Source organism: Natator depressus, chromosome 7, assembly GCF_965152275.1.
Source record: "Natator depressus isolate rNatDep1 chromosome 7, rNatDep2.hap1, whole genome shotgun sequence".
Lineage (NCBI taxonomy): Eukaryota > Metazoa > Chordata > Testudines > Cheloniidae > Natator > Natator depressus.
Genome location: NC_134240.1, coordinates 106,955,728 through 106,980,316, shown reverse-complemented (window position 1 = coordinate 106,980,316; position 24,589 = coordinate 106,955,728). Strand labels below are relative to the sequence as shown.

At 44.2% G+C, this 24,589-nt stretch overlaps 2 protein-coding genes across 2 annotated transcripts in view; one reads left to right on the top strand and one right to left on the bottom strand.

The window, feature by feature from the left end:
- The window catches only part of MCMBP (minichromosome maintenance complex binding protein), a 31,114-nt gene extending 21,869 nt beyond the window's left edge, over nucleotides 1–9,245 (bottom strand). Inside the window, exons 1-6 of the mRNA XM_074959241.1 lie at nucleotides 9,077–9,245; nucleotides 7,070–7,155; nucleotides 3,830–3,970; nucleotides 3,369–3,410; nucleotides 1,220–1,321; nucleotides 831–960 (exon numbers count right to left, since the gene is read on the bottom strand). Coding sequence (XP_074815342.1) covers nucleotides 831–960; nucleotides 1,220–1,321; nucleotides 3,369–3,410; nucleotides 3,830–3,970; nucleotides 7,070–7,155; nucleotides 9,077–9,134 — 559 coding nt within the window. The 5' untranslated portion in view covers nucleotides 9,135–9,245. The remainder of the gene's footprint in view (nucleotides 1–830; nucleotides 961–1,219; nucleotides 1,322–3,368; nucleotides 3,411–3,829; nucleotides 3,971–7,069; nucleotides 7,156–9,076) is intronic.
- SEC23IP (SEC23 interacting protein) overlaps nucleotides 9,239–24,589 on the top strand; it is a 38,939-nt gene continuing 23,588 nt past the window's right edge. Inside the window, exons 1-5 of the mRNA XM_074959240.1 lie at nucleotides 9,239–9,596; nucleotides 19,280–19,818; nucleotides 21,140–21,356; nucleotides 22,922–23,115; nucleotides 23,886–23,975. Of these exons, the coding sequence (XP_074815341.1) occupies nucleotides 9,239–9,596; nucleotides 19,280–19,818; nucleotides 21,140–21,356; nucleotides 22,922–23,115; nucleotides 23,886–23,975 (1,398 nt within the window). The remainder of the gene's footprint in view (nucleotides 9,597–19,279; nucleotides 19,819–21,139; nucleotides 21,357–22,921; nucleotides 23,116–23,885; nucleotides 23,976–24,589) is intronic.

The window sequence follows — 24,589 nt, the reverse complement described above, 5'->3', positions numbered from 1 at the left end:
AACCCCCTCTTGCTCAAAAGAATACATTAATTAGGGCAGGCAATTTTCTCATCAGTTTGTGAATGCACAGGATGTGCACACATACCTGATTTGCCTCATGCTAACATTTGCCAGTTTTGGAAATATCATCCTTTCAGAAAATCTAAGGATTTTAGGTCTTTTTTCAGGGGACTACAAATGCCTGGTATTCCTCATTTTCCCTTCCAACCTCTGGAGGGCAAAAGACAGTTCCAGGTAATGCAAGTCAATTATATTCCTTTAAAAAGCCGAGGTAGGGGGGCTGTCACTGGAGATAGAGAGGCAAGGTGGGATAGTTCTTGAGGCCCAAATTATTGTTCATAGTAAAGCAGACCCAACTGATATTTAGGCCCCATTTTGATAAGTGCTTTCTATACATGTAATAAGAGACAATCCCTATCCCCAAAGAGTTTACAATTTAAACTGACAATTCCATTGTCTGTTTTATTCCCTTTCTACAGGTAGGGAATAGAGACACTGAGATGAGGTGACTTTCTGAAGGTCACACAGGAACTGTGTGACAGAGCTGGAAATTAAATTCAGTGACTGAAGCCTTTCCTTTCTTCACACAGCAACCACAGTACTACTGCAGCAATCAAAAAATACTAGCTTTTTGTAAAGCAGTAGAAAACAAATCATATGTTACATATGTAACATTTGTCCTGGGCTAATTTCAAGTTAAACTGCTGGTTTTCCCATTTGTTTCCATTCACAGTTCAACCAGCATAGTGATCAAGACTGGGATAACACTATTGACTCACCCTGATACATAAATAGTTCATAATGGTACTAAATGACCAATCAAATGTTACCCATATGCTGCTCTTTCTGTTTAGATGGATGCAGCTCCATATCTTCATCTTCCTCATAACTCCTCTTGTGGCGACTTGGAGTGTAGGATGTTGAAGGGCTAACTCGAGCCTGACTCGCACTAATATATGCGTATGATTAAGAATTAAGGACATCATCAAACTAATTTGAAAAAAGTCAACCAGAATAAGTAGCATTATCCAAATATTATTAGCCTGGCTATCTTGTTGGGTAAGATACTATTACAATAGGTGTGCAAATTGTACTATGGTGCTGTCCTATGATGGAGGCATATCTAAATTAAGGAATTACCCTCTCATCCCCTCAAAATACAAGGTACTTTAAATGAATTTATCATAATTAACATATCTCAGGCTTGAACAAAGGATATTTCTTTCACCCACGCTGACTCTCCAGGCACTGGCACACAGTAGAAGGTCTGTCTCTCCAAAGTGACCGTTTGTGAAGAGTTTAAATCAATTTCCTGCTGAGGCTAGGATATCAATAATAAATCATGAGGTTCAGGTTTTTAACATTGAACATATTTGTTTTTAAGTCATTACCTTACTTTGTCAGTAGAATTATGTACTTAGCCATAATGAGTTACAAGAAGTAGCTTCCTAATGAAGCAATTTACTATCTAAAGCACAAAAATTAAGACTATAAAAACCTAAACACAATCCAGTGGTAATTTTAAACTGCACTCCATACAAGTTTTCCACATTTTGTTTAATCTTCTAGACCATATTTTTGGTGCCATAAGAAAAAGATATTCTTCTGAAGTTTTTGCATGGAGGTTAGTGGGATATGATTTATTCCATTCTTTCAGTAAATGAATGGAAAATTTTTGGTGCTTTCAGCTGCTTTAACCCCTGTGGGCAGAAGTAATAATTCTTTAAAGGATTCCCTTACTATGGGTCAATAATGTAATGACATTCTTTGGTCTCAAATGCAATCTCAATGCAATTGCATGAACAATGTCAAAAAGCTCACATTTTAAAAAAATCATTCTTATTCAAGAATGTATGGAAAGAAAGAGTGATTATTAGTTAGTTACTCTCTATACTCCTGAAGGTATTCTGAGCCAAAAAATTAAAAATTCTGCAAATTTTATTTGTCAAATAAATGTGGAGGCTCCAGCATGGCATTGCGGAGCACAGGCCACTGGCAGCACAAAGGTAGGCGATCACTGAAGCTTCCTCTCCCTCCCTCCCTCCCTACCCCCCGGACTCAGCGGTGAGACTGCACCCAACCCTGACACAGCACAAGGACTGGTCCTGTCCCAGAAACACCCCAGGGCCCTGCCTCTCCATACCAGGTGCACCAGGTGTGAGCAGGCAGGCTCAACAAGGCAGGATCCAAGTTGAGGGGCTTAGTGTGGAGGGATCCAGGTGTGTGTAGAGAGGGTTCTGTGTGGGGGATCTGGAAGCACGGAGGCTTGTTGGGGGGTTCTGGGTGCAATGGTAATGGGATTTTGCAGGTGGGTCCAGGTGAAGGTGGCTGGGGATCAGCTGGGGTGGGAGTTTGTGTGTGGGGATAGAGCTAGGCAGAGGAATCTGGGTGTGGGAGGCTCAGTGGGAGGTTTAGATGCTTGGGGAGTGGGGCTCATTGAGGGGTTCTGAGTGCACAGGGGTGAGGCTCAGCGGGAGGGACTGGGTATGACAGGGTCTGGATGCACAGCGGTTGGGCGAATGGGGGAGCAGGAAGCAGGGCGGGGGAAGTTTGCAGAGATACCTGCAACTGGGGGAGAAATCTGGGGGTTGGTCTGATGCGGCCCTGGATGTCATGCAGGGGAAGAGGAAGTCCGATCTTCCCCAGCCTAGCCACAACTAGCAGCTGAGCCCAGCGGAGGGAAGGAGCCACTAGCCGGGTCTTCCCAAGTCTCACCCCCTTGCCCCTCTCTGTTGGCTGCCCTGGGCACCTGAAACATACTGCTGGGGAGGGTCGCATGACTACTCTTGTGGCTTCCCTTTGCTTCACGGGAAGAAAGTCATTTTTCTTCAGGGAAGCAAAGAAATCTGCAGGGGATAAATTCTCCTCATGCGCAGTGGTGTAGAATTCCCCCAGGAGTATCTCTACCACACTTATGTGCCTCAAGTCTGCAGAACCTGCTTATAACCAAAAATTCAGATACATTTTGTAAAGTAGAATGGAAGCCTCCATTTTTTTCAATGCTTTGTAACAGAGATTGCAATTCTAGGACTAATAAAGTTATTCTATTTTTAAAAAAAAACCTTAACTGACTTCATTTTCAACGTTCAAAGTAGAGAAGGGAAGGACAAAGAGGTAGGTACAAATTTTGTCCATATTGCTCTCTTAAAATAACACAGTGAAAGTGGCAGAGATACCACCTTGTTGACAAGGAAAGGGAAATCAACTGATTTATTTTAATTAATTTTAAGGCTCATTGCATATTTTGTTGGAGGTCACTGTAAGGAGGAAGAGGAGGAGGAGGAGAAGAAGAGAGAATGAAAAGCTCAAATTTAATATACTAAATTAAGTGCTAAATTCTTACTTTGTACCGCATTCGCACAACTTACCCCACATTCAGCTACATCTCTGTATTTACCAAAATGCAAAACCTGCCAAAAAAAGCAATATGATAATTCTGTTCCTTTCAGAATCTTGACTCACATGAATTACTATTGATAAAAGAAACTAAGTCATTAGGCTAAAGTCCTTCCAAAAACATAACTGTGTAAACTTTTACTGTCTGTAGAATTCAAATAGAGAAGGGATTCATTTCAATTCCCACAGATCCCACAACACACTTGTTATAATTTCCACAACTATATCTACTTGTGGCAGATCACAATCAAAAATATAGTAAAATGTTATGTCCCTAATGCCACTTGAGTCTGTTGAAACTGAACTAATGTTATGCAGCCTTGGAATACTCAAGAGGTTCAGTTCAGTAGACAGAGAAGGGTAAAGACATGAATGAAGAAAAGTTAGTTCACCCCAAACATTTACCCTAACAATTCATCAGTATTTTACTTACACGTGTTTTAGTATTTGGGTCAATTGTTTCATAGACTCCCATGTAAAATTCAGGATCAAACATATCTTGAACCATGCAGCGGAATTTCACTAAACTGTTGGGCTTCAGGTAATGTAGGGGGACATCATTCAATGATGGTACCTTTAAAAAGTATGAACAAACATCAAATTAATATTAGATCTTATTTTAAACATGATCTATAAAATACTCATAAGCACCATGAAGGAAGTGGGATAATACAGAGATACCATCCCATATTTTAGTTACTATCCTTAGATCATCCAGCACCCCTTATTATTCACCTCAATCACTTCATTATTGTGAGCAAAATTAATCACCCTGGTCTGCTCACCAAGTAGTCAGTTAGGAGACTTAATTTTTTGCTCATCTGTCCTAACCCAACTGTGTAAAGCACATTTCCATCTCTAATTTTCGTACCTACTGTTGTTTCAGGGAACAGTTGGGATTACTGTAATTAAAAGATTAGGAAAAGTATATTTCTGTATGTTGTTCTAGTTCTTTTACTTTGGCCACTTGACAGCTTTATGTATAATTAGTTTCACAGATTTGGTGAGGGTCAGTTGCACTTATATCCTGCTGCTGTTACATCAAAGCCTAGGAAAGAGCAAAGTTGAAAGTGAAGCTGAACAAGAAGGAAGGAAGGATTGGAGGTGGGCCTATTTTTAGTAGTGTTGCTCTTGGACCTTTAAGAGGGGCATAAGAAAAACACTGTACAAATACTTTACAGAATTTTAGTGACATGCAGTTTAAAGGGCATTTTATCAGAAAACCGTTTTTTAAATTGTTGAATTAAAAAAAAATTCAAGTTGACAGTTTCTCTTGAACCAGATTTCACTTTCAGTCGATGTCCCTTTTTGACACACTTGACACTATTACTCCTGAGGGAATTCTGTGCCACTGCCCATGAGCAGAATTTATGTCCCTCACAGATTTCTTTGCTTCCCTGCAGAAAAATGATTTTCTGATCGGGAAGCCACAAGAGCAGTCATGCGACCCTCCCCAGCAGTATGTTTCAGGTGCCCAGGGAAGCAGACAGAGAGGTAAATCACTGTGGGGCAGAGAGAGAGAGTGGGAATAAAGCATCATACTTTTACAATTTTAATTTTCTTATTGAATAAAATTCATAAAGTCACTGTCACAGGGAGGCTGGCCCTTTAGAAGGAGATGGATCTCAGCCCTACCTGTGACACAGCTAACTCTCCTCCCCAGGTTGGGAAAATGAAGGTCATGTGACCCAAACAGGTCTGTGAGATAGACAAGGGAGCAGCCTCAGTAGCAAGAGACCAGGAGGAGAGAGAGACTGAAGCAGAGGCTGAGGGATGCAGAGAACAGAAGAATTCTGCAGGAGACCCTGAGACACCAAGGGAGAAAAGTCTCCAGCTACGCAGGGCTGGGAGCGGCTTGCCAAAGCAGGGAAGGCTCCAGGTAGAGAGACCTGGGAGTGGACTGATGAAGTATGGGAAAGGATGAATACATAAACTATATGAACTTTCAATATACTGACTTATAACTTTTGGACTTTGAGGACTTGATTTTGGACTTGTTTGTGATAAGAAGCTAGCCTAGTAAGAGGTTATTGGCTGCAAGAAAGCCTTAGTAAAATTACCGAGGAGCCCTAAAAAGAGGTAAGCTGATGTAGAAACACTCCAGGGCCACTCCATGCCATGAGACAGTGACTTTTTTCCATCTCACCAGGCCTGGCTGCCCTTTTTCTTAGCAACACAAATGTAAAGTTTCACATACTGCAGGATGCACCTATCATGCAGAAGGTTTTTACAAAAATCTTTATTTTTATTCATTTTCATAGGGGAAAAGCACAACTCTGAGTAATGGGAAACATGAAAGGAATAAGGCCATGTCATTGCAAAAACAAGTAAGATACTGCATACAACTCTTCTGATTATCAAAACATCCACAATTCCAAATGGCCAAGAAAAGGCAGCCAAAACACAGGGCTCCTTTAAGGTAAGGGAGGCTTTTCCGTATGGGATGACATTACAATTGGAAAGAGAACATAGGTTGTCCAGGAAAACCAAACTGCACGTGACTTGAATGACAGCAGCACAAGCTATACCAGAAGTCTATTTGATTTTGAAAAATCAGGTCTTAGTTGGATTGCCAGATTGAGGGAAAATATCCACATTAAAATATGGTTATCAGAAAAGTTACCATGTACAACTGGAAACTTTTTACTAAACATCAAAACTTGTGTTTATTTTGAATCAGATCTGCTTGCTTTAAAATAAGCAAATAAGGTTTTACTACTTTTAATCCTTTTACTACTACTAACTCTACTGGACCAACGTAGAGAAAGAGAGAGACAGAATTCTATTCCATCTTGTATATTATCAACAAAATTGTTCATTAACTTCCAATTGCAAAATCTTTTGATGCACAAGACAACTAACTATTTTCAGATTCCAAGCTGGGAAAAGTATCTTTTCTACCATTAAAGTGGCAGATTTGACCTGAAAGTTCCAGAGGGCCAATAAATATAGAAGTCAGTGTCAATTTTAGTCACCTTTCCCAGTAGGCCCATACTTTGAGGAATCAAGTTGCATTGCACCTTACATTTGCAGATTAGGAGACTGTAGTAATCAGATTTCCAAACACAGCATAGGAATTTGGACGACACAAGAAGGTGCAGTTAGTGGGAGGTGTGAATTATTTTTGTACCTAACCAAACTGAAAGGCAGCGGTCATAACAGCTGGTTCTCCAATCAGTTGAAGTGTCAAGTATTGCAGTAACAGATCCTGATCAGATGCTATGTTGCAGGAAACCACAAACATTTGGAGTACAAAATGTATCTCCAATTTACAAGTAGTCAGGGCAGATTTTAATGCCTATACAAATACAACAGAAGACAGCATTTGTCAACTAGTGCCACCTAATGGAGCACATTTAGGTGGCATTCAGCAGTTTAGGTTCTGATTCAAAGTGCACTGAAGTTACTTCCATTGACTTCAACTCACTTTGAATCAGACCCTTACATATTTTGCTTTGTGTACAGGTTTTTCACACGTAAATAACTTTAATATAAACCAAAATTGGGCCTACAATCTCAACAGTGTCCCTTTCAGATAAGTATGAGCAAGTTCCACAAATGCATTTCTAAAGGATACATTTACCAAAAAACAGTAAGTCACTATAATAGAGGAACAAGAAGGCAGGAGTTGGAAGGATGGAAAAAAAACTCTAAACAATTCAATCAATTTTACCCAGTTAGTTGCATTATTTTCTTTTAGCTTCTCTGTAAAGTATTCGGTTACTTTCTTCTCCCAGTCAGGACTTGGACCATTTTGAGCTAGAAAACAAACTGCATTAAGAATAGCAATAGTACAGTACATTGGACTTCTATTCAGCACTCTGACAGCACTATGAGCAATCTGACACTCATTTTGAATCTGCTGATGTGAACTGATTTTTAAGGGGACTTTATCCCTACACAAATGTATATTATAACAACCTTGATGTCATTTGTCTCCTCTCATCTTTCTGTTATAACCTTAGAGAGATAAGGAAAATATGGACACTGTGTAGGCGGGGAAAAGCTCAGACACCATGGATTTCAAATACACTAGAAACTATTGGGAAGAGATGAGGGATTATCTGTTACCATTCCTTCTTACTGTGCATGCATGATTATACTTTTGCAAAGTGTTTATTTCTGCATGAGCTCCTATACCAGTCATTAAGAAATCAGGAATTATGTTTTGGTTAAAATAAAGAGCTTCATTGGCATGTCCTTAAGTAGTGGTACTGGTAGTTGAGAACTGTATACCCAGTACCAGCAGGGCGATATAAACTCATAGGGATTTTGCCTCATTTTACAGTCTATGTAGTGCTGGGCATCAACCAGAGCTTTAAGTATCATTTTTCAAAATGCAGTTTCTAACATTGGCTGGTGCGAGAGCTTATTAGACCTATGTTTACAATTCTAGACAAGAACATGTTTTAGAAACACCTAGCATGCATTGGCTCTGTCCACACTAACTCACTCAACTGTTACGTATACCTTCTTAGCTGGGACAGAATTAAAGGCATAGCTTCTTAAATTCGAGTCCAATGTAGACAGGGTCCCAAATTATACATGATGTACATGCACCTCATTAGGAAGTCCTTGAAATTAGATCCTTTCTAGTCCACCTCAGCTGGCTTCATTATTTCTTTTTACTACTAGCTGCTCTCACTCCTCACATTGGACACCAGGAGATATTTAGAGTGTGTACCAATGATTTCCTGAGTTGCTTCTTCAGCAAAGTTTTATATTGCATAGCTCTATTTTCCTGTATGTTAAAATGATCCCTCCTCCTTTCCCTCTAGATGAGCCCACAGTAGAATCTGGAGAGTATTACAACAGACTGATTCAAGAACTCCAACCATCGCTTCCTATCACCACCCATGAACCGTCTTACTCTTGCAATACTTTTTTCAACATTATAAAGGTTTCCTTCAAGACATGTAAACATGAAGAAACTGCATTCCAAATGCATCTTTTCAGAGGAAGTGTGAGACTTTTTTGTGAGAGGAGGAATTGCAGCACCGTGAGATTATTAATGCAAAAGGAACAGACTATAGTAAGTAATGGTGCATTCACATCTTGGGCACAAGTGAACGTGCCTGCCTTGCCCTGTCAGGTCTCTCATTAGGAAGGAGACTCCTTCACTGAAAGTAGTATTTAAAGTCTTTGGTAAGAAAATAATGTTGCTGTGTCAGGAGACTTTTTGAACATCTGTCTCGGCTGCCCGACAGCTCTGCTAGTTACAGACAGCAACTCTCCCCCACAACATTTCTAGCCCGGCACTTTCAACACCCCTTCCCCAACATGCCCCTTGCCCAGCGTCTCTATTTTCTGGTTATTTTAAGGCACAAAACAGTCCCCACCACGATTCTGCACCCCAGTGTTGTGATCGCTTCCAGGCTCGGTCTTGCACCAGAAACACCCACCGCCGCAGCCGGCTTGGCCCCCGTCCTCCCGGGCTGGGCTGCTCCGCTCCTTCCGTGCGCCGCCGACCCGCCCCAAGCCCCGCCAAGCGGGCAGCGTCACCCCAGTCCCTGCGCCTCGCCACCCGCTGCCGCTCCCCGGCGCGACCCCGGCCCGGCCCGCCGCTCGCCCACCGCTTCCCCTCCCCGCAGCCGCCCCATTATTCGGCGTCCCCCGGGCCCTGCCCCGCTGTGTCTTCTCCCGCCAGCCGCGGCGCCGCGCCCGGCCGCCCCGCTCTCACCGAAGATGCCCTGCACGATGCTGAGGGGGCTGTTCAGCCAGTCGGCCACACACGGCATCGCGCGGGCCGGGGCGGGCGCCCGGCGGGACTCCCCAGGCCCTGCCGCTCGCGGAGATGGGGCCCTGCGCCCCGCCGTAGCCACGCGCTCGCCCGCTCCCGGAGATGGGTCCCGAACTTCCGGCCCAGGCTGCCTCCCGCGGCGGCAATGGCGGCCGCCCGGCCAGCCCCGCCCCTCTCGCCCCGACGCTGCGGCGTGAGGTGCGGGTGGGTCCCGGCGCCGCCATCTTGGAGCCGGGCAGCGCTGCGGGCGGAAAGGGCCGCGCTGGCTGCTCCGGCTGTCCGGGGGGGAGACGTGGAAGAGCCGCAGCGATGGCCGCCGCGAAGCCGCCTGGGCCTGGTTCCGCTAGCGGCACCAATCTGCTCTTCTCCTCCTCGGCGACCGAGTTCAATTTCACGGTGCCCTTCATCCCGGTCAGCCAGGCCCCCGCTGCGCCCCCGGGGCCCGCTCTCCTCGGCGCAGGTACGCGGCGCCTGGCGGGGCTGCCACGGGGGAGCCGGCCGGGGGATACTGGGGAGGCGCATGTTGTTGGGGGGCCGATGGGGGCATTGCTGGAGGGGAAGTGTCGGGGATAGCTGGAGTGGCGGGGTGAGGGGGATGAGATGAGGGCCCTGGTGGGGGGGGGACACGGTGTTGGGGGTAACTGGAGGGAAAGGGGGATGAGATGGGGGCCCTGGTGGGGGGATGACACGGTGTTGGGGGTAGCTGGAGGGAAGGGGGGATGAGATGAGGGCCCTGGTGGGGGGGGGGGACACGGTGTTGGGGGTAGCTGGAGGGAAGGGGGGATGAGATGAGGGCCCTGGTGGGGGGATGACACGGTGTTGGGGGTAACTGGAGGGAAGGGGGGATGAGATGAGGGCCCTGGTGGGGGGATGACACGGTGTTGGGGGTAGCTGGAGGGAAGGGGGGATGAGATGAGGGCCCTGGTGGGGGGATGACACGGTGTTGGGGGTAACTGGAGGGAAGGGGGGATGAGATGAGGGCCCTGGTGGGGGGATGACACGGTGTTGGGGGTAGCTGGAGGGAAGGGGGGCTGAGATGGGGGCCCTGGTGGGGGGATGACACGGTGTTGGGGGTAGCTGGAGGGAAGGGGGGATGAGATGAGGGCCCTGGTGGGGGGATGACACGGTGTTGGGGGTAGCTGGAGGGAAGGGGGGCTGAGATGGGGGCCCTGGTGGGGGGATGACACGGTGTTGGGGGTAACTGGAGGGAAGGGGGGATGAGATGGGGGCCCTGGTGGGGGGATGACACGGTGTTGGGGGTAGCTGGAGGGAAGGGGGGATGAGATGGGGGCCCTGGTGGAGGGGGACACGGTGTTGGGGGTAGCTGGAGGGAAGGGGGATGAGATGGGGGCCCTGGTGGAGGGGGACACGGTGTTAGGGGTAGCTGGAGGGAAGGGGGATGAGATGGGGGCACTGGTGGAGGGGGACATGGTGTTGGGGGTAGCTGGAGGGAAGGGGGGATGAGCTGAGGGCCCTGAGGGGGACGACACTGTGTTGGGGTAGCTGGAGGGAAGGGGGGATGAGATGAGCGCCCTGGTGGGGGGGGGGACATGGTGTTGGGGTAGCTGGAGGGAAGGGGGGATGAGATGGGGGGACATGGTGTTGGGGGTAGCTGGAGGGAAGGGGGGATGAGATGGGGGACCTGGTGGGGGGGGGAACACGGTGTTGGGGGTAGCTGGAGGGAAGGGGGGATGAGATGAGGGCCCTGGTGGGGGGGGACACGGTGTTGGGGGTAGCTGGAGGGAAGGGGGGATGAGATGGGGGCCCTGGTGGGGGGATGACACGGTGTTGGGGGTAGCTGGAGGGAAGGGGGGATGAGATGAGGGCCCTGAGGGGGACGACACTGTGTTGGGGTAGCTGGAGGGAAGGGGGGATGAGATGGGGGCCCTGGTGGGGGGGGACACGGTGTTGGGGGTAGCTGGAGGGAAGCGGGGATGAGATGGGGGCCCTGAGGGGGACGGCACTGTGTTGGGGTAGCTGGAGGGAAGGGGGGATGAGATGGAGGCTCTGGTGTGGTGGGGGGGACACGGCGTTCGGAGTAGCTGGAGGGAAGGGGGGATGAGATGGGGGCCCTGGTGGGGGGGGAACATGGTGTTGGGGGTACCTGGTGGGAGCAGGGAAGAGATGGGGGCCCTGGTGGGGGGGGCACGGTGTTGGGGGTAGCTGGAGGGAAGGGGGATGAGATGGGGGCCCTGGTGGGGGGGGAGGCATGGTGCTGGAGGTAGCTGGGATGGTGGTGAGGGACCTCGTGGGAGAAATGGTGTCAGGGTGGTGGGGGAAGGAGCTGGGGGAAGGCATTGGAGCTGGTGGAGTAGTGGGGAGATGAGATGGGGTCCCTGGTGGGGGAAGGGTGTCGGGGTAGCTGAGGGCATGAGAGGGGAAGGCATCGGAGCAGGTGGGGTGGTGTGGGGGGGAACGGTGCCAGGGGCAACTAGGGGGAGGGGGATGAGATGGGGGCCCTGGTGGAGGGGGACATGGTGTTAGGGGTAGCTGGAGGGAAGGGGGGATGAGATGGGAGCCATGTGGGAGAAATGGTGTTGGGGGGTGGGGGGAGTAGGAGATGTGGGAAAGTGTTGGGGTAGATGGAGTTGTGGTTGATGGGCTCAGCGGTGCAGCAGAGTGGGGAGGTGACCACTCAGCTCAGACCACTTTTTGTTATCTTGTGTCATGTTGGTACAGATTGCTGCCCTTTTCCCCTATTTCATCAGCGATGTCCTGCGGCATCCTGTGCTGTGACACGCAGATGTGATTTTTGTGCCATGAATAAAAACCCTGTGGAGAGCTGCTCCCTAAAAATAAGTTTTTCTCTGGATCTTTCATTTCCTTCAGAGATATGTGCTTACTGTGTTCGCTAGGGTTAGCACCAGGAGCAGAAATTAAATGGGGGGTATGTATTTCAGTTGAAAGGGCCTCCTACTGTTACATCAGTTCTGGAAGCCTTCCTGGATGATTCTGAATGGAGGGTAAATTGCACCACTTTATATGTGGTCAGAGGGGAGACACCATTTCTCCTTTCACTTTTCTACTTTGAGTCTCTCTGTGGTAGTAGATCCCGGAACTATATGTCCTGCTCTTTCCTCAGGCAGCAAGAAGGCAGACTTCAATCACTATATTTCATACCTGCTCAAAGAAAACTTTCACTGGTGTGAACTGAGTTGTTGTTTGGCCTTACCCTCCTTCTCATAGTGGGGTTCTTTATGTTGTTGTACAGCTGTAGTGCTAACTTTCATTTCAAGCCCCTTTTTTGAGTTTCTTAAAAAACTTTATGGAAAAGTTCTCTTTGGTCTGAAATGTCTTATGCGTGTTCTCATCCCTGAAGTGTGTCATTTTGCTGTAGCTTTGGGAGGGGGCTGTTTGAGGAAGAAACATTTTTTCCCTTTTGTCAGTTCCCTAACTGAAAATAATAGTGCTTGTTTGAGCTATTACAAATTGTTTGGGTGCTTTCATGCACAAGAATAACTAATGTTTCCCAGGTTTACATACACAGGCTAGAAATCCCTTCAGCCTGGGACCATCATTTCCTCCAGTTCAGTCTTTGTTCCTCAGGTGTTTCCAGGTGTATAGTTGTACGGAGAGTGTGGTACCATCACTTACTGGAAAGCTCTTTTGCTCTGACCTAGGTCAAACATTCCCAGCGTGTAGTGCTATCTCTGAGAGGTTTCTATTGTATACAGTTCCTGGGGTAATCCTTGTGCTTGTGTGCATTTCCTCAGTTGGCCATTAACATTGTTTGGCCTTTTTACTGTTGTACCTGAAAGGCTGCTTGTGGGTGTTTTCAACCTCAAAACATGTTTCAGTAACACATAACCTAGCTAAACTTCATAACTTCAGATACTATGATAGTGTATACAATCCAACGAGATATTAATGTCTCGCAGATTAAGACTTTTAGAGTGATACCTCACAAGGCGTACCTTGTGTAAAACATATCCTAATTATATAACAGGGGTGAATAAGGGCATGCCGGGGTGTCACACAGGGATCCACGTACACAGAACAGCTTCCGAGTTAGAGCCTTCATTTTCACAGCAAGGTATGTGAGAGAGGAAATCTTTGAGGTCCTAAACCATCTAGGTTATTATAGTTGGTAATCAGCTTCTGGAATTGCAATAAGTGAATTGACAGCTAATGCTGGAAGTAACATATTCGCATAAATCTATCACATCCTCAAAGACCAGCAGTTGTGTTTTGTTGTCCACATCTGAGAGGAAAGGGTATACAGTAGAATCCCAATTTTTATGAACAGCAATCTTATGAACCACCAGTTATGCAGAGCATTTTTCCTCACAGGAAAAAAAAAAAAAGCATATAAGGAAAGTGATGTTGATTAAAAACAAGTCAACATCTCTCTATATTCCATTGCCTTTGATGCATTGGAAATAACTTGGTGGTGGTATGGAGGACAAGAAGAAACCAATGCAGTGTGTCTTACTGCAACTTATAAACTGTGCCTGCTGTAATTCTGAGATGTTAAATTTTATGAAGTCTTCAATTAGTTTGTAAATAGGGATTCTACTGAAGTTTCTTGGCCAGCTGCAGATAAAAGAATCTGTGTCATCATTGGGAGCAGAGATGAGTTCAACAAGATCCCAAGATGGGGCAGTTCTTTTACTATTGCTGAGCAGATGGCCTTGGTTGAGGATGTGACCGTGACTCCTGTTAAATGGTGAAGGCTGCAAATGAAAAGGAAACGAGTAGTTAATATGAAGTATAGTTTTATATAAAATATGTGAACAAGATTGAACCTGTGCTCAGTCCCTTTTTCTTTTAACATATTATTTGCATATTATACAAAATACCAGCCTGTCTTTATACTCCAATTTAGTGTTTAGTAAAGCTAAATGAAAACAATTTTTTGCTTAAAAAGCCCCCAAAACCTGTCATCAGGAACTTTTTTTTTGTCTTTCATAGAAAGACATGTTAGGTCTCCTATACAGCGCTGTTTGGAAGGAATAAGAGTCGGGTGTTTTACTTGTAGGTATTTGGTAAAAAGTTTGAAATGTCTTGTCTTTTTTCTCCCATATCCGTAATTATTATAGTTCATAATAGTCTATATTTTACATGTGATAAGGCAGGGATGGGCAAACTATGGCCTGCAAGCTGTTTTCATAGAATCATAGAATATCAGGGTTGGAAGGGACCTCAGGAGATCATCTAGTCCAACCCCCTGCTCAAAGCAGGAGCAATCCCCAATTTTAGCCCCGATCCCTAAATGGCCCCCTCAAGGATTGAACTCACAACTCTGGGTTTAGCAGGCCAAGGTTTAAGCCGGCCCGTGAGCCGCACCACACGGCTTAGCCCCGCTCTGGACTGGGTCTGGGGCCACACCACGCTTGAGGTAAGTGCTGCACAGAGCCTGCACCTCTGAGCCTCTCCCCATGCCCCTACCCCAGCCCTGATCCCCCTCCTGCTCTCCAAACCCCTCGGTCCCAGCCCAGAGCACCCTCCTACATCCCAAACGCCTCATCCCCAGCCCCACCCCCGAGCCTGCACCCCCAGCTGGAACCTGCACCCCTTCCCGCACCCCTACTCAAGCTCTGATCCTCCTCCCGCCCTCTGAACCCCTTGGTCCCAGCCCAGAGCACCCTCCTAAACCCCAAACGCCTCATCCCCAGCCCCACCCCAGAGCCTGCACCCCAACCCCAATTTCATGAACATTCATGGCCCGCCGTACAATTTCTATTCCCCGATGTGGCCCTTGGGCCAAAAATTTGCCCACCCCTGTGATAAGGAATTAAAAATATAACCTAGAGATAAAAAATGTAGCAGTTATGGGAGTTTTCAAAGACAAAGTTACACGTCTACAGACTGCACATAAATAGTGCTTATCTTGGTAATCATAGTTGAGTTCCTGGTTCCTTTTGGCTGTATTGGAAATTAATATACTGAAATGTGTCACTTCATTGACAATGCTTGTAAAGTGCTCGAGGAAAACAGGAAATTACAGGCAAAACTTTCTAATTTGTACTAGTTACTGGGAAACTCGTGGATTGAATTTTTCAAGTTCACTTCTTTGCTAACAAACAGGGATAAAAATTCAAGAGTTACAGCATAATGACAAAGGAGACAGACGCACAAATTCAGGCAGAAGAGATGAAAAACAGAGGAGAAGAGGATGGAAAGAATTGAAAGGCATACCTGAAGGTGCCCTGCACCACTTTTTCCACTGAGATTTAGTGATGCTAAATGTAATGGTTAGTTTTAGTAACTAAGGGCCTGTATCTTTTGGTAAACTTCATTTGGCATAAGTGGGTATTGTTTTATGGTTTGAGAGTAGTATATAAGCATAACTTTGTGCCCTACGCCTTAATTAAAAATGCAGTTTGGCCTTCACCACATAGTGGTTCACATACTTGGTTGGTTTTTAATTCCATTTTGGAAGTGCATAATATAATGGCCAAAGGTGAGAGAAACTCACAAATGTAGATGAAGTAGACTGGAACCACAAGACATAATGTCACTCTTTTATGAGGGGAAGAAACTCATTTCAGTATAGCCTACCTTAGTGATGGCAATTGTTTGTGTTAGCATGTAGTATTTTAAAAAAAGTTATTAGGGCAGCTGCCTTTGAGAACCAGTCTTCTTTCTCTTTGGATTATCAGTGGATTCCTCTCCTCTTCCTCAGTGCTCTATTGTATTGTGACCTTTCTTGGCTGCAAATTGATCTATGTTGTTAGAGGTTGCAAACAGCTATCGATATCTGAGCTGCATTCTTGTCTATGGTTCAGTGGAGCATGAGCAAAAGTGGCTTTATGGAATGATTTTTCCTCACAGCCTGTGGGGTCATTTTTAGCTCCCAGTGTAACTTAGAACAGTCTCATTGTTTCTCTAAATTGTGTTGGCTGCTAACAGCCTTCAAGGGGCTGTTCTACATGCCAGGGATTGCTGACGTGCAACGATGCTGAGACCATGCCCTAGACGTTCTCCAAGCACGTGAGGGCTAGCTAAGCTGGCTCTGAGGTGTCTGGTAATTCCTCTGTTTTGTGTTGCTGGAGCATTGCAAAGCAGCAGCTATGAAGGACAAGGGTCTGGCCTTTGATTTATAATTGTTTTCAGTGTCCAAGTTATTATGTACTCGCTGCAGGTGAAACTCGCATGATGCAGAGGACCAGTGCAAGGTTCCATGCCACTTAAGCCCTCTGCTGGGGCTGCCCAGAGTGGGGCTCCTGTACTCCCTTTGTACCATACAGCTAATTTCTGCACCAGTCTTGCATAGAGGGTTTAAACAGAACTGGGGCCCTCACTGCACTGCGCTGATGGGATGGAGAGACTACAGACCTGCATTCTGTCTCTGTGTTTGGGTGTGGGGGGTGAAGAGATTTTGCTTCCCATCTTCTCAAACTCCCACGTAAAACCTGATGGCTTAGACTTTATGCAAATGCAGTCACTTGCTAAATGACTTTTACTGGTGAGTTTTGTACTCACTAACTTGTTAGATGGGACCCCTTCAGGATTTGTATTTAAGGCAGGGGACAGAATGAATTTCTGGCGTGGCCTGTTCTAAGGGAATGTCCCTAAATGCTACTTTTGGACTTGATCTTGAAACCCTACCAATAAGGAAAAAGGTGGCCTTGGGTTAAAGGTCAGTGCCACACAGTGAAGGAGAAGGGAACTAAATTAATTATTCTGTTTGTAGCTGGCAGGGAGTTGGGATGCTGTTGGGAGCTTTTCCCAGATAAGGAAGTTAGAGGCAAAATTTCACAGTTATACTTTATTTTCTAACTGGCTACTGTGAGGTTCCTTGTTCTTTCCTCAGAATCAACTGGTATTGGACACTGTCAGAGATAAGATACTTGAATAGGTGGACCACTGCCCTGATCCGGTATTGTGGTTCCTGTGGTCTTTCACTGTGGGTTCTTTCATATACTTACTTACTTGTCTTAGAAGTTTTATCTATCTGAGGCATGTTCATATTTATCTCCTGATTATGTGATGATTCTCAGCCTTCCAATTGAGACACACCCTATTTAGTGTTGATGTTGGTTAAGATGGGGCAAATCCTTGGTGGATCATTCTTGAAAAAACAACAACCTGCCTTTGGACCAAAAGGACCACAGAAACAGAGTGGAGGTAATACGAGTGGGTACTTGCACAAAGCAGAGTGCATGGAGGCCCTGTTCCCAATGAGAGGCTGCCAGGATGCTGACAATGATCAGCTGGAAAATGGGAAAAATCTAAAGATCTGGTGGGGTGTTGGAATGATCATTCTTCTGCTTTTAAAGCCTGTCACGCCAGTATCACGCCAAGTTCAGGCAGAGGGGCTTCTTCAAAACTGCCAGCCTAGCGTACAGGAAATCAGATAGCAAAAGTGTCCCTTGTTTTGCCCCTTTTTACCTCCTCTCTTCTTGTTTCTTATGTTGCTCACTTCTCTGCTAAGGCTTCTCTATTAACAAATACTCACCTGCATGTTTGTGTCTCTTCTTTCTTCCACAGCGCTCTCCAACAAATATACCCTGCAGAATGGTGTCCAGCTTCATCTCTTAGTATTATTGTACTGTTACTTTAAAGGCTTTTCAAAATCTAAGGTTTCTCTCACCTTCCTTAGCTATTGCATAGCTTAGTCCAAGGGTCAGTGTAGTACATTGCCATATCTCAGTGGCAAAGGACATATCTGATGCATGGACCTTCTTCTTTTAAAATAACCGAACATTTTTCTATGGAAACTCAGAAAAGGAAAGGTCTGGATTTTTATTGGAATAGGAAGTTTAGATTCTGAGTCCTTTTAGTTGCAGGCTATGAGTCCAAAATCCAAAGTATAAGACACCAACTTATATAATATGTGCTAAAGAAATCAGGGAAAGTGTGCAAACAGCTAAGGAGCTACCATCAATGGGGTTGCTCCCTATAGCCAATGAAGTAAAGGGTATTTAAAAAAAAAAAAAAAGTGTGTGTAGCATTTCAGAAGAGAACCACACATATAAAGTTGCTTTGGTGGGTTTAGCAGCCTTGCCCTTTCCAAAAATCAGTAAGAGGCAATCAAAGTCTGCAGCAGAGTAATGAATAATGGTGGAAGTAATTTTCTGAACTGTAGTGCTACTCGAAAGAAAATTTGGAAACTGGGTGGATTGAGTTCATCACCCCCCAGATTAGGCTATGACTACAGTAGTGTTACAGTTCTTTTTGTAATGAGGCTGTGGCATGCTCATTATGGCTGAATTGTATCAGTGCCATAATGTTTCACAAGACTGCCCTACATTGACCTCGTTTCCATGTCCACAGCTACTTAACTACCTAACCAAGTTTGCATCCATGCTTTATGGGAAAGTATGGGTTGTGTGCACAGAGGCCAAGCAACACCATCAACATTATGTTGAAAGCTCGGAGGATGGAGGACTAGCCAATCAGTTATACAAGCAACTTGTTAAGCAACTTGTCTAATGTAATGAAATAAATGCTATGACCTGGCTGCAGGAAAACAATTGGACATTGGTAGGAGCATCATGCAGTTAGCAGCAACTTCCATTAATCGAATATAAACCATGTTGTGCTGTGGACACTAAACATATTTAGAGCCAACCATGTCACTAATTGTTTAGAAACTTATCTCAAAGTTATGTTGCTGACTTGTGGGAAGGGTAGGGGGAGCTTTTGCCAAGCTGCTCCAAAATGTTCATGTACTCTGGAACTTGCTTCCCACTGGAATACAATAGAGTCAGAGTAAGTTCTCCTTCCATGCACATCTGTTTATACTGGCTTTTTCTTAGGAGGTGGAATGATCCTCTTTTTGCAGGTGGAGGAAAATAAAAGGGAGTGAAGTACTTATAATGTAACTTTTATTTACTACTTGATTAAATTTTTTTGTATTATGCAAGTACACCTGGGTTGGTATGATAAGCATGTTGTAAATAAGAGGAATTCAGATCTAAGGCTAACAATCTAGGATTTTTAATTAACTCAGATTGCTTTGTCTGTGTTTCTAAAATGGACTATAAAATTATTCAAATGTTTTTGGAGACTTACTACCTTCTAGTGCATAGCTTGTTTAACCTTCATGAATTTGGGGCCTAAATTGTGCCAAAACACTTAAGATAAGCAAAATATTGGACATAGTTTATACTATTATAGAACAGTTTCAGACTGTAGAGCAAATGATAAAATTCCTTAGAAGAGCTCCATTAACCATTGCTCTGTGTTTCAATGCAGATGATTCCACAGATGTTGGAGAAGAGGACAGCTTCTTGGGCCAGACTTCTGCTACTCCTAATCCACCACAGACTTTTAGCTATTTCTCCCAGGTACCTAGTAGCAGTGATCCTTTTGGAAGCATAGGGCAGCCACCCTTAACAACAGTGACACCACCTGTTGGGCCATCAACCTTCTCCAAGGGTCTAACTTCTCTCCCACTCTTGCCTGGATCACAAGAGGGGCAGAATGCTTTTTTGGCAAGTGTTCCGAAGTCACAACCATCTTATAGTGCACCACCTACTTCCCTCGTGGGAATCAGTGCCTATCAGACTCCTCCAGAGAGTTGTCCCCCACTTGCAAACTTTTCTACTCCTCCCCATGGAGCACCGCAACAAGGATATAACCCATATCGCCATACCACCTTAAGCAGTAGAGCTAATCCTTACATAACTCCACCGCAGCTGCAGCAGATTCAGACACCAAGCCAGCTTGCCCAGCCACCACCCTCTGTACCACCTATCCACATGTATCAGACACCTCCAGGATCATTGTCACCGGTATGCGAATGATCTTTGATTTCTTGGTGTTAATATAGAATTATTTCAGATTGTTCTATTTTAATTATATTTTTCCCTAACCATAGTCTTAATTTTCTCTGTTTTATTTCTGCTTCATGTTGCCCTTTAACAGAGTAAGAGAATCTTGAGTCCTTTTGACCTCTAATATAAAAATGTCTTCACTGATCTAGGACCAGTACTTTGGGAAAGTTTACTTTATACTAAATGACATCTTTAAAGCCACATGATTTTAGCGGCTAGACTGTGTAACAGATAAAATCCTGAATTCCTGGGTTTCATATGGTGAAAAGAATTAGTTTCTAGCTCTTGTGATTCTCAAGATAGTGTTTTTAACAATCCGTTGGTTTTGGAGGACAAGCTGGTAGTCAGAATGATTTCAGTTTTAAAGGGATGTTAGGTTAAACATATCTTCTTACACAAATTTTCCTGCCTCTGTTGCTCACTAGGGAAAGAGGAATAGAAAGGTATGTGTCTATGAGTATATATAACATTTCCAAGTTAATGATGCCTGAACAACCTTAGCTTTTGGAATTTGAAATATTTTGACTTTCTGAGTGCTTGAACTTGCCACCTTTTCTCACATTAACATGAGGTCGAAATCTTTGGTCCCCTTGATGGCAATGGGAAAAACTCCCTTTTTGCAGTTTGGGCCTGATCCTGAGAGGTCATCAGCATCCACAACTCCTATGAAATCTAAACTGAGTTTAGCCACAGTGCTTCTCAGAATCAGATCTTAAATATTCTGAGTCACTGGGTAAGGATCCACTTGTCCAGATTCATTTGCAGGACTGGGGCCACAGATTGTGTGTTCTTTGAACCCAACAAGTACAAACCATTCACTGAAGTTAGCTGTGAACACTTGCATTGGTGGATCCATGTTTAAGTGAGCAGCTAACAGCGTATAGATATGTGTTTGGTGCTGGTAGGAAAGACATGTAAGATAAACATGCTGAGCCTGAATTTTCAAACTTCAAACATTTATTTTAAAACATTTTTTTTCAAATGAAGGAAAGCACTTAGGCCATAACAAATTTGAAACTTTAGCAGTTTTAGTTGATTACTTTTTCTGAGAAGAGAAAAAGTCAGATCTTTAACTTGAAATAATATGGATTTTTAAAACACCATCAGGTGGACATCCTGTAAAAGTTGTATGCCAAAAAGTTAATCTTTTAGAAAGAGGGGAGCATATGAGAATGACGAGTGAGAATAACCTCCTAAATGAGAGATAAAATATACGCAATAAACATAATTTGAGACTGAGATACTTGAATCATCTGTAATAAATCTAGTGTATTTTCAGTTTCCTCATTCACAGCCGCCACTGCCATCACCATCACAACCACTGCAAGCCCCCAGACCTGCAGGTCCACTGGTGCAGGCACCACCTGTTTTGCTACAGAACCAATATGAACCAGTTCAGCCCCACTGGTTTTACTGCAAGGAGGTGGAATACAAACAAATATGGATGCCATTCAGCATTCTAGATTCTGTAACACTAGAAGAAGTTTATAACTCTGGTAAGCAGTGAAACTTTCTTTACATCTTATTCTTAGATTGTGGCTGCTTGCCATTGAATGTGAAGGTAGATGCTAGAGTTCTGTGGTTCATTTATAAAGATGAAGAAGAAATGCTGTGAGAATGTTGGGTGTTGGCTTATACTGAGAAGATAAATTTGAACGAATCTTTTTTACTAATCCAGAGGTTTACTAGGTTGGAAGTCTGCTACTTGGCATCATTACTATTGAGGCTTACAGGTCTAATATGTATGTAACCATCCCACAATAACAAACTCACTGTGCTGCATTTCTCTGTGATTGTATGCACTATATTTTTTTCTTATCTCTGCCTTACATCTTCATTCTTGTGAGTGGGCAAAATGTCAATTTTGGGGGTTGAAGATGATAGAGCAGAGTACATATTGGTCTTTCAGAAAAGAGATGGTTGGTCTAATGATTAACCCTGTCCGCCTTGACAGCCATGTCTCTCTCATTTATTTTTGCCAGTAATTGGACATAAGAAGTCGGTCAAGTTTATAAGAAGTTATTTTCAAGGATCTGATCGAAACAAAGTTATAATGGGAAATATGGCAAAACATTCCACTGGCACTAAAGACCTTTCCATTAGAAAGTAGCAATCCTAGAAGGGTGTGATTTCAAATGGATTTACTTATCTTGATATCTTAGCCTTTACAGACTGATGGCCCAACTTTATTGGATGGTTATTAATGAAAAAATGGAAGTTATTAGCTGATTCTAGGTATGTGTGGGTGTAGATTAGGGTGGAATGGGGTGGTGGTTTTGCAAAATACTACTGAGTGGAATGAGATCTGTTGAACATAATCAAGCGGTGAGAGTAAACTTTCAGGGCTCCATTTGTTGCACTCTACAGTAAGAAAGGTAATTGAATCTGAGAGGTGGATACAGAATTAGTATTGTTATACAATATGTAGAGAAAATTTCTGTCAGCTACTTGACTGTTGATTGAGGAACTTGCCTGTTCACTGTTGTTCTGATGCCTTCCAAGTTTTCATATTATTTCTCCTCCTGTTTGCCCTACTTCCTTTTGTGGTCTGTTTTCATTTTCCTGTTCTGTCCATCCTGTGGTTCTGTGCTTTTCCACAGACTCCACTCACTTCAGTGTACCAGCAGGCATCTGAAACTGACTAGAATCCTTATCTTTGAGGCACTTCACTTCATAGATCAGGATAGTAGCATATTTTACTTTGCTCTCAGCCTACTGCATTTCATAATGGAATGAAGTGGAGTAACTGCAGAAAGTGGCACACCACAGTATGTCCAAATAGGTCTTTTCCCATTTTCACTAACAACCTTTGTTCAACAGAAAAAATAAGTACCTCCAAGCTGTCACTCCTGAAAATGTTTTCACTCCTTTATCTAAAAGTGTGGAAAAGTACATACATTATAAGGAAAGAGATAAAGGCAGGGGTTTTGAACGGAGTTCAAAACAGCGTAGGTTACTGTTTTAATTGGTTGATTAGCATCCTGACTGACATTAATTTCACAGCTTTAAAAGAGGAAAGCACAAGTTACTGTTGTAACAAAGCATGAATTTTGTATTCTAGTCCAACCTGATCCTGAGAGCGTGGTTTTGAGCACTGATGGGGGGCGCTATGATGTTTACCTGTATGACAGACTAAGAAAAGCTGTATATTGGGAAGAAGAGCCATCTGAAGTCAGACGATGTACATGGTTTTATAAGGGAGACAAAGATAGCAGGTTTATTCCTTATACTGAGGACTTCAGTGAGAAACTAGAGGTCAGTATTACTTTTAAGCGAGCATAACTAAGAACTTAACCTAATAATTCTAATCTATTACCTCTCTTCTAGAAAAGCTTTTACACCTGCTTGAAGTTGTATTAGAGAAAGGGGCTAAATTAGTGTTTTCTAATTCAGAAAGTGGGGCTTTGTAAGATGCTTTAAGACTCACTTCTGGCCCCTTGTGCTGTTGGCCTAAAATATATTTATGCAGTTTGCCAGATTATAACTTGAGTCACATTATATTGCTGTATATCCCTATCATTTTCCCTACTGTAAATAAAATTATGCAAGTAGTGTCCTAGCATATTCTGAAAGCTTGTCAACCTGGTGCATTAGTGCAGCGTTTCTCAACCTTTTTGATACCAGGGACCACCTTTGTGCTTTCCTAAACTGTGTCAGGGAGATCTCAGGAATGGGCGCCAGTCCACAGACCGGTCACTGAGAAATACTGCATTAGTGCACACCAACTAGGTTGTAGATTCTGGTGGTGCACCAGCATATCATGCACTAAAAGTTTCCTAGTGCACAGTGACATAATACTGTTTGAAACAGGATTACATCACCGAGCACTGGGGAACTTTTAGTGCATGCCAGCAGGGTTCACACGGCCAGTTCACGTGTGACACACTGGTGCACATGAGAATATACACCCCAGCTGGAGTGCCCTAGTGCATCATGTAGACAAGCCCTAACTTTTGACTTGGCATGTTACATGTAGTTAGTCTAAAAAGACATACTGGTTTTACATAACTTGTCTATTGTTGCAGGCAGAATATAAAAAAGCTGTAACTGCGAATCAGTGGCACCGGCGACTTGAATTTCCAAATGGGGAAACAATTGTTATGCATAATCCTAAGGTAATGCTAATTATCTGGTTTTTAGGTCTTTGCAGTGTAGCATGGAGTTGAGTATGCTTTTGTGTAAAACTAAAGCATAACTTGAATGCAAACTTAGCCTTACGTGGAGTTTTAAAAATGCACTTATCCATTGCTCTGGGTATGTGTATGTTAAAAATAATGTTTATAAACTCTCCTTACCCTAACAGCCTATCAGAAATAATAAAAATCATCCTCTCTTCTAAAACCTGAGAGATTTTGCAATGTAACCACAAAGTCGATACACTTGGGTGTTCTTAGGCCACTGGGGAGGTGGGACAACTTTTAAAGTCAAAGGCCTTTTGCTGTGAATACCTGCCTGCAGCTCCTTAGTTGTTAAATGAGGGATTGTCAGCTCAGCTGACCTTGGCTATTGTGGTATCATGTCAGGAAATATGCAAAAGATTTTAAGGCCAGAAGGGACCACTCTCGTCATATACTTTGAACTCCTGCATAACACAAGTAGAAGAAGAGCTCTGTGTGAACTTGAAAGCTTATCTCTCTCACCAGCAGAAGTTGGTCCAATAAAAGATATTATCACACCCACCTTGTCTCTCTAATAACCTGGGACCAACACAGCTACAACACTGCATATA